At 36.0% G+C, this 10855-nt stretch overlaps 1 protein-coding gene across 1 annotated transcript; it reads left to right on the top strand.

Moving 5' to 3' along the window:
* The first annotated feature begins 3616 nt into the window (after window positions 1–3616).
* LOC131059787 (subtilisin-like protease SBT4.14) lies at window positions 3617–9307 on the top strand. The gene is made up of 11 exons (XM_059217795.1): window positions 3617–3709; window positions 3793–3884; window positions 3977–4074; window positions 4224–4370; window positions 4477–4582; window positions 6346–6865; window positions 6942–7045; window positions 7160–7390; window positions 8250–8361; window positions 8463–8676; window positions 8760–9307. The coding sequence occupies exons 1-11, from the start codon at window positions 3617–3619 to the stop codon at window positions 9305–9307; spliced, it is 2265 nt and encodes a 754-aa protein (XP_059073778.1).
* Window positions 9308–10855: the final 1548 nt, after the last annotated feature.

Raw genomic sequence — 10855 nt, 5'->3', positions numbered from 1 at the left:
GCATTTTGATGGCCTCCCAATCCCTTCAGTTTCATTGCCCTGAGGAGTCTTACCCTTTTCTGACATCCCAATCCCTTCACCACCCTGAGGAGTCTCAGTCTCACCCTTGTCTGACATCTCAATCCCTTCACCATCCTAAGGAGTCTCACCCATGTCTGACTGTGACATCTTGAGTCTTGACCTCTCACTATGAATTAAAAGTTAAAACTAATACTATCAAGTATGAAGAAATGATTACTCACCTTTTTGCCTTCTCAATTCTCTGAATTAGGAATCAGGAATGCCTAGGCTTGTGTTGCAGGATTGTAACTCTGGCCCTCCACCCTACAATGAACTTCGACGTTCCAACTCAAATTGCGAAATGTGAATCAAGAGCTCCCAGATTTACTAATCAAACATGAACAAATTGTAAGAAAGAGTGTATTTATATCAATCCATGATTGCATTTTTTGTGAATTGTGTGGGCATTTCAAAATGCATCTAGATTTAAGTAGGGAGAAATGGGTCCTTGAATGCTTATAATGTGTTAATTGATATTGGCGAATTTGGCCGACGCGTGCAATGAACATTTAATTTACCGTTGGCGAATTAGGTCCTGGGTACGTGGTCGTTTTACTATTTTTGGCGAATAACGGAGGTGATCTAATACCCACGTCTGAGTGATTCCAGATGATTATTACGGGCATGCACGTCTAACAGTGTATGGTCAATGGCAAAGCCAGAATATCGTGTACCATTAACCCCAAAATTCTAGGTGATTTGACCACTATGTTGCCCCAGACTATTCGCCATTTCCTCCAAAAAAAATTGCGGAATTCGCCAATTGGTGAAGATTTGCCACTAAAAAACTCTCTGAATCCCACTAATTCATTTGTTATCATGGATTTACACTCACTTTGACAAAGTTGTGATTGGAAAACAACAAAGGCTCTACACAACCCGCCATGACACTTTATAATATAGTGCAAGTACAAGAATATTGCACAATTTGTGCAAAATCCCCCAAAATACATGATTTAAGATTTTAGTGCAATGATTCTACAAGAATTTTCTTACCACAAAACCTACACCAATGACTAGTGCATGAAACTGCCTTTTTGATGATACTTCATTTTTCGAAAAACACTCCAAACATCCAAGTTATGGTCATTTGAAAAAATATCCAATTGGAACCTAAAGGTAATAAAAAATAGGCCCACCCCTTTTAAGAACCCAGGGGTGATGGTTTAGTCCTCCATGAGACCATTAGCTCAAGCTCTTAGAATGAAACAACCCTGCTTGAAAAAAAGGCCACCAAAAGAATTGATGGGGTGGTGAAGCCTAGTGGTAGCTCTGTGCACCACCAAAAGTAAAAAGAATACCTTATCATGCGCCCACATATAAAACGAGGAGAAACACATAATAGCAGCGGTGATAGGTACATGAGTGCCACAAATGACTTCGACAACAATGTCACATAATATGAGCCTCTTCCACAAAATAGGATGACTAACAAGAAAAATTGCAAAGCCTCTAATGAATAGAAAGAATGGATACCCACTCAATGTGGCACTAAAGTCCCTTCACACAAGTGGATGTGGCACCCATTGCCAATAATGAAGCAAGCTCCAGTCCATAAAATAGTTTGTGCCCAATAGGCAATGTAAGAGTGGATGATGCTTGTGACTTCACAGTCACTTAAATGCATTTATACTACCATCAAGGAGATAGTAAATGTAGGTGTATCAAAGTGTGAATGGTGACTGCAATCAACAGTCAAAGACATAGATCTAATGAAAGAATGTACCAGTCAACCAAAACATCACCATCCAATTTCAATCAAGTCATCCAATTTATGGTGGCTCTGATACCATGAAGGTGTATCCACCTAACCTGGGAGCCAATCTATAGAACATCCTCTATAGCTAAGTGAGATTCAACACATGAGATTGCATTTAAATGAGGTGAGTAAAAATGTACAAGATGCCTTGCTTAAATGGGTAAGAGTAGGATGGAAGAATAGTCGTGGAAGTATAAATCAAGTCCTAGTTTGAGTATCTGATAATCGTTAAATTGTAGGAGTGACAATTTGAATTATAGTGTGGAATAGGGCCCAAATAGAGTGTGATATTGCAAAGGGTAACAAGCGTTACAATTTACGACACTACAAATTTATGAACAACTTTAGATATTATAAAGATAACTTTACAAGCTAGATTTGCATGAGAAAAGAAATGGCAACTTGTTGATAATATTAAATGTTTCTAAAGGTTAATAGAGTTGGTCATTGGATACCTCCCCCTAATGTTGTTTTTAAAATTAACACTGATGGTTCATCTAGAGGCAATCTTGGCCCAACATGGATTGGTGGTGTTGGTCATGATGGTTTTGGCTCTTTTTAGTTCTTTATTTTGTGGATGTTGGATTTGGTAGTAGTAATCAAATATAAGTTTTTTATCTTCTCATTGCTTTGCAAAAAGCTGGTGAAGTGGGTTGGAAGTATATTGTTTGTGAGATAGATTATATGATTTTAGCATTCGTTTTGAATAACAAAAATTTTGAGAGTTGTTCTTTGCATCTAGCTTCCCTAGTTAATCAAATTCATGATTTATCTTAGAACTTTGCATCTATCTCCTTTGTTCATATCCCTCACAAATGGAATGTAGTTGTTGATACGAAAGCCAAATAGGCTTTAGTCACCTTGAGAGATTGAAATACATCTTTGATTGGGATTGTCTTTGTCGTTATTAGGTTAACCAATTTATACATCTACTTAAGAATGATTCAGGTTAATCATTGGACTTCTATCTTGGTTTCTCCTAGGGTCTTGTTTTCTTGGAGTTGGTGGAATGGTGGGAAACCTTTTTGAGTCCTTCAGGTTTTTTTTGTTATGACAACTATGGTTACCTTCTTGTTATTTTTAATCCTTTTGTATTCTCTTTAAATCCCTTACTAAAACCTATCCAACATTACTAAAATAAACAAAATTATTCAAATAAATGTTTTATATTTTATTTTAATAAGAGTCATTAAATCTCTACTCTATAAACTTTAAAATAGTTGTTTAAGTTTAAATAATGTTTTATGAATCAGATGTTAAGAAAAAGAGTAATTCTAAATCATGGATATTCTCAAATAATTCAGTTGATTATCTTGAAAACACTTTCAGTGAGAGGTTTTTTTTTATTATTAATTTTTTCCAAGAACTGTCAAAATGAACACATCAGTCAACCATAACTAGAACAAGAGACATCTTACTGGAAATACAAAACTTTGACATACCATACAAGAAGTGAAAAATACAGTCCCATATAAATAATGACTTGCCATGCAGCCACAAACAGTAGCATGATACAAAGGCGACCAACCAACTATATAGTTTTTGCCATTAATTTCTGTTCTTAACGTAGCAACCAATTATATAGTTTTTGCCATTAATTTCTATGAACGCCTCGTCTAAATTCAGGACGGAGAAAGTTATATTATTTGTTCATACTCGTATTTTGTTCACTCTGGTCGCAACAAAACAGCCACCTTAATATTATCAATGTTTTGTTTATTCATTCCAAACGAGACTTCTATAAAACAAAGGCTTGTTATATAGCATTTTGGGAGAGAAAACATTACTAACCTCTTAATGGCAGGCGCAGGAATAACCCATTCAACGTTTCCCTTCATTTTTCTTCTTATCCTGGTCTCAACAACTGCTTCTGAAGACTTGAATGAAAAGGTAAAATCTTCATCTCCCTCTATTTGACATGTTACCTTTCAAAATGTTTTGCTAACTTAACATTTTTTCTTCTGCCAAATCAGCTTTACATAGTGTACATGGGTGATAAACAAGATTACTCCCAAACAGCAGCAGCTACGTCCCACTTTTCATTGCTTCACTCTCTACTTGGAAGGTTATTATATAATTTTTCTTTATATATGTCCACTCTTGTTTCAAAAGAGGAACTATTTTTCTAATTTTATTTTTTCAATATGTTTATTAAAGCCATGAGGCAGCACAGAAATCTTTGGTTCATAGTTATTCGAAGAGCTTTAACGGATTTGCAGCTTGGCTTTCATCATCTCATGTCCAACACCTCTCAAGTAATATTGCTCCCAAAATGGATGCTGTATTTAACCAAAAAAATTTTAGGAATTATTAGAATGTTGTTGTTTTTTTCCAAACGTATTTACCTTTTGTTAATCGTTTTCGTTTCAAATAATGCACTAAAAGGCTTGTCTGTGAATTATAGATGTAGACGGTGTAGTTTCGGTGTTTGAAAGCAAAAATATTGAACTTTTGACGAGTAAATCATGGGATTTTGTGGGACTACCTCTGACTCAACAAACCAATCATTTGGAATATCAAAGTGATGTAATTGTTGGAGTTATAGAGACAGGTATAAATACAAACAATAGAAGCTAGTTTCACATGTTTCCCATATTTGTATATACATATTCATTTTGAAAAACTCTCCTAGCCAATTTACATTGATTTGATTGTAGGAGTATGGCCGGAATCAGAATGTTTTAATGATGCTGGATTGGGCCCCGTTCCCTCTAAATGGAGGGGAGTGTGCCAGACAACACCCGACTTCAAAGCTTGCAATAAGTACTAGAACAGAACTAAATCCTTTACCCATGCAGAAATATTGAAGACAGTAAACTTTTTTGAGATTTTACTGTATAAAAATTTGAATATGAAATAATATTTTCTGTATATTAAAAAAAAATCCAAATATCTTTAAATAGGTTAATCACTGAAGAGATGTGTCTCCAGAGACATGCTTATACATAATGACTGTGATGAAATAAAGTTTATATTTTAACACCCTTTTATAAATTTTATTTTATCATATAATTCAATTAGAGAATGGGAGCCACTTATAAAAATAGGCTGGTTAGCAACCCATTAACATCATTGCCTTCAAATGGATATAGTATAATCTTTGTTTCAAACTCCCTTGATTACAATTGCTCATCACTATCCATAACAAGATTTTTTCCATGGTTATTCTATAAGAAGTTGAAGCATTTCCAAAGATCTTTGGGATCAAAACTTTTATAAGAGTCAACAAAAAAAGTGAAGTGTTTCCAAAGATCTTTTTGGTCAAAACCTTCACAGATATCAACAAAAGAAAGTGAAGCATTTTCAATGATCTTTACAATCAAAACCTTCACAAATATAAAAAAAATCACAAAAGATCTTTGCAATAAAAAAATCTATAATGATCTTTGTGATCAAATTCCAATAATGACCTTTGGGATCAATTCCAATAATGATCTTTGCAATAAAAAAAACTTTAACAATCTCTACGATCAATTCCAGTAATGATCTTTATTATCAAATTTATGAAATTTTTGATCAATTCCAATAATAATCTTTATGATCAAATCTTTCCAAAAAAAAAATGAATCTCTTTACTTTATCAATCAGCTAACACTTTCCTAGATAGCACACGAATACTTCCACAAAATGTGATACCATTGTAGCTTATTATTTTATTATTGGACTCCTCAAAGTCTGATTTCCCTTGTCCTCTAATTGGGCACACATCACAAGGTGCTACAGTACAAATCTTCAGTAGCAACGATTTAAAACTTTATTCATGATATCTTCAACTACGGACTCCTTTTGAGTGAATGAGTAATATAACTGCGATCTCTTTTATACGAATCAACCGTTTTTGGATGGCTTAACATTTCTCTACAGGCCTCTTTCACAGTTATCTTGTAGGCTACAAATTTCCTCCTTAAATCGACGTCTATTCTTCAAAAAGCAATTCTTCCTCTTTATTAGTGGTTGGGCAGACTTGACTTTCAACAAATCCACAATGCCTTTGGACAACCTACGATCTATCTTCACAAACTTGTGATCCTTCTTACAACGGCTAGGCTTTGGTCAATTACAGTTTTAATTGTCGACTTACTTTGATTATAGTTGCGGATTCTTTTAGATCTTTTCCCTTGGCAGCGACTATATGACTTTAGTCCTTTCAGTACTTAACAGGTTTCAATTCTCCTTTAGCAACCAACGACGTAAATTGGTGACTGCACACAATATTTTACTTCTGCGATTTCTTCTTGCGAATTTGGAACACCTTCCTCAAATCATTTTCTCTTTGGAACTTCTCATCAAACATTAGTTCTGATATCATGTAGAAAATTTGAATATGAAATAATATTTTCTTATATTCAAATAAAAGGATCCAGATCCTTAATCCAGAGATCCTTAAATAGATTCATCAATGAAGAGATTTGTTTATTACCAAAAAAATGTCTATACATAATGACTAATGAAAGACAGTATATATTTTAACATTTACTATATTTTAACATTTTCTGTGCTAACAAATGTGTTTACTTGTTTCCCAGGAAATTAATAGGTGCAAGCTTTTATTATAAGGGCATTGGATCTCAACCACCTGCAGGTGAATTTGTCTCTCCAAGAGATTTATCTGGGCATGGAACACACACCTCTTCCATAGCTGCTGGAAGCATTGTCAGAAATGCCAGCCTCTTTGGACTAGCCCAAGGAGACGTACGTGGGGGAGTACCTGGTGCAAGGATTGCGATATACAAAGTTTGTTGGTTGAATTCATGCAATTGTGCAGATATACTTGCCGCATTTGATGATGCAATCTATGACGGTGTGGATGTCATTTCTGTTTCACTTGGGGTTGGGATTCTCAAGTATGACTACTTTGAAGATTGCATTGCAATAGGAGCATTCCATTCTATGAAGAGAGGAATCTTAACATCAAACGGTGCTTGTAACGATGGCACTTTGGGGTCTGTTTGCAATTATTCCCCCTGGTCTCTGACAGTGGCTGCAAGTACCATTGATCGCCATTTCCAATCACAACTTAATTTGGGAAACCGAATGTCTTTCGAGGTAAATCAAGTGCCTTTGTGTGCAACTGATATTAAGTGATCAAAGTTCTAATATTTTGAGTTTAATTGTGAGGTAGGGGCATGCTATAAACACGTTCACAATGGAGCAGCCTTGGTATCCTTTAGTATATGGAGGAGACGCTGCTAATGTTACTGGCGGATTTTCTTCAGATGACTCAAGGTGAAATGCAGAACCACATCACATGAAATTGATTAAGAATTACTCTCTTAAATTACATTTGCTCATTTCGTTGAATTTAAATCACTCCATTTGCATGAATGTGAATTTGGTCAGTGCTTGTGGGTTATATTCCCTAGATCGCAGCACAGTGGAAGGGAAAATAGTACTTTGCCACATGTCAAACCTCGGTGATCTGCCAGATGGTGGAGTGTATGTCTCTGGAGGGGCAGGTGCCATAATAATGTACGATACAATGAATGATACAGCTTACTCGTTCATGGTTCCTGCCACAGTTATTTCATCTGAACAGGGAGAGGTTGTCAAATCTTACATCAATTCCACAAGGTAAATGCATAAATGAAATGAATTACTTTTCTCCTCTTGAAAATTTTGTTTGATGGAGTAGAAAGTCACCCAAGACTTGCTCTAAATTAGAGCACAATCTCATTAGGATATCCGTAGAATAATCTCGAAAACATATATGTGAACGATACAAGTTAAAGGAATTTGATATTTTATAATCTGACTGCAAGCTTCTTTGACCTCTTCCTCAGCCTAAAGAATAGATGAATCTGAGCCTCTTTGAGTAGCATCTATTATGAAAGCTTTTCTCAATGAAATTAGGGAAGTTTCAAAATTGAGTTTCAAAATTGAGTTTCTTTCAGTAGCATCTACTATAAAAGCTTTTCTCCTCTTTTTCAAATAAATTAAGAAACTTTCAATGATCAATTGGTACGAAACTTTTACAAATTGCTTTTATTTATAGATGTTTGTTTGTTACATACATCTAATCATATATATTGATATTGTTAAAGACCTTTAAAATTTTCATTGAACTCATTTTTCATTTTGGATGTCAATAGACCCTCCAAGATTAGAAGGCTTGTTCTAGTATTGTAAAGTACTCACTCATATAAAAGCTAATGATATTCAATTATTAAGATTTACATTCAAAATTGGTTAAGAAGTTTGGGCCCTATTCAACATCAACAATGAAAAATAGAACAAATGTTCACATTTAGAAAGATAACATTTATAATAAAACAAAAGAATGTGAAACTAAAAACCATTCTTTTATTATTTTCAAAGAGCTCTAACATAGCTAGTTCATGAAAACCATATTTGTAGAATGCTTGTATGAAAATTTTAAATAAAATCATGCTTTAAGAGGCGCCTTATGTTTAAACTCCGTACGTTTCACTAGGTCTCCTATTGCAAGTATAGGAAAAAGTGTAGCTGAGAATGATTTACCTGCACCTATAGTAGCTGAATTCTCATCGAAAGGTCCCAACCCAATCACACCAGATCTTCTGAAGGTAAGAAAACTAAAATATCTTATTGGAATTTGAAATTTCATTTCCGAGTTTGCTCTTACTAACTACTGAACTAATCCATTCACGTCATATTTCCTCGACAGCCAGACATCACTGCACCAGGTGTAGATATTCTAGCGGCTTGGTCAAATGCTGCACCAATGAGCATGGATCCTTTGGACAAAAGAGTAGTGGATTTTAACATACTATCTGGAACATCGATCGCATGCCCTCATGCCACAGGAGCAGCTGCCTATGTCAAGTCATTTCATCCTGACTGGTCTCCTGCTGCTATCAAATCCGCTCTCATGACCACAGGTGGATATCCATTCCGCCACCCAAAAATTGTATACATTCATTTATTTTTCTTAACTACCTTCACAACTTCATTTCTGATGCAGCATCAACATTGGATGCAACATTAGATGGCAATGAAGCTGCAGAATTAGGATATGGTGCAGGGCAGATTAATCCCCTCAAGGCCATCAATCCAGGTCTTGTGTATGACGCGGATGCAAATTCTTATACCAACATGCTATGTAGCCAAGGATACAGTGAAACATCTTTACGCTTACTGACAGGAGAATTTATTAGTTGTTCTTCAAATTTATCTAAAACTGGAGTATGGGAGCTTAACTATCCTTCTATAATGGTTACTAGCAATGCAAGTGAACCCATTTTTGCTAAGGTTCCAAGAACAGTTACAAATGTAGGACCTGCAAAATCTACGTACCAAGCGAAAATAGATGCACCCTTTGGAATGAACGTGACAGTGGAACCAGATACACTCTCTTTTAATTCCTCCAACCAGAAGATGTCATACAATGTGAAAATTGAAAGTCGAGAGGTATCAAATGATAAGGCTTTACTCTCAGGTGCATTGACTTGGAGCTATTGCAATTACAGTGTGCGCAGCCCCATTCTTGTATATTATAAAGTAAAACACTAAGATAATCATGGCCTCCATGGGTACCTCTTCATTAGGCACTACCTCCAAAATTGCGCTACTAAAACCAAAACTAAATTTTCTTGTCGTAATTGCTGGTTCTTGTTTTGCTTCTGGTTTTGCTGTAATGATTTTCACCTTCTAAAAATTGCTGGATATTTGTCACAAACGATTAACATCACCTATTTTGAACATGGTTTTTGTTTACGTGAAAAACAGGTTTTGAAGGGCCCCCAAAATCCTTCACAGAAAATTAGAAAAGAGATAAAACATGAAAGGTCCAGCTAGAAAACACATAGCAACAAATAGAGACAACTGGCAAAAACAAAAAGTCAGTGAGAGATCCAAGAGTAACAAAAGGACAGCACAACGACACCCAAGGGACAACCAAAAGCACAGGTCAACACAACTAAGAAAAGTTCTTAAGGAGCTCCACAACTTCTTTGTCCAGCTGAGCCATAGAGGCAACAACACTCTTGAAATCATCCAGTTCCTTAGCTTGCTGAGCCATCTTCCTTGTATTCACCTAGGTTCTTTTACTAGGTCCAATAGCCACACCTTCAAGGGTCAAATCCTTGTCCTCGGGAATATCAATCGTATTCTTTTCCAACTGGAATTATTTCAGTTCACTGATCAGTACTTTGAAATTAACAACAAAAGCTTTTAGAATTTTGTGACTTTGTTCTCCAATCTTTTTTAGGGTTTCGTCATGACTGTAAACCCTCTTTTCTAGCTCATTAAACCTAGCCTCCACAGCTTTGAATTGGGATCCATAAGCCTGAGTGATAGCCTCCGCATCGCCGATGGCTTTTGTTAAATCCTTCAGATATTCAGGCAAAGAGCTGAGATTACTCGTCCCGACAGCTTCCAGAATGTCCACTTTCTTAGAAGAGTTTGCCTGTTTAGACTTTAGACTTTCAATCTCTAAGTAGATCCATTTTAAACCTTATAAAGCTCCATCACCCCATTCTTCGCAATGTGAAGCATAGCTATGGGAGACTCACTGCTATCTTTATTGAGTTGAAAAAAATCAACATTATTCTCCGGGGTTTCCACATCAACAATTGTGACTCTGTCTTTAGGAGGTAGAGTCTCACCTTCCACCACACTCTTTCCCTCTTTCTCAACACCACAAGACCATCGATTAGGATCCAAAGGAGGGGGAGGGGCCATTGAGGTACCAACCTCCTTCTCCAGGCTGATTTCAGTGATAGCAGGACTGCAATTAGTTTTCTTCTTAGGTGGTGGGGTAGCGTTTTCACTTTCAGTCTCTATACCATTATCATCCTCATCATCTTCTTCAAACCAACTATCCTCCTCCTATACATTTTTCCTATTTCCCTTAACCCCTTTGCCGAAAGTATTTCTGCTAGATCCAGAAGCAATATCTTTATCCTTCCTCTTTTCGGTTCCCTTAGCGAAGGTGTCCATGTCAAAATCACCTTCCAACTTTGTATCAGACCCCTCATCATCACTGTCATTTGAGTTCTCAGACTCCTCTTCCGAGGTTGAAAAATCAGTGATGGAATACTGAACATAAGTGGCCTAAAT

This window comes from Cryptomeria japonica, chromosome 3 (assembly GCF_030272615.1).
Source record: "Cryptomeria japonica chromosome 3, Sugi_1.0, whole genome shotgun sequence".
Classification (NCBI taxonomy): domain Eukaryota; kingdom Viridiplantae; phylum Streptophyta; class Pinopsida; order Cupressales; family Cupressaceae; genus Cryptomeria; species Cryptomeria japonica.
The sequence above is the reverse complement of the archived record's forward strand: the minus strand, read 5'-3'. Positions and strand labels throughout refer to the sequence as shown.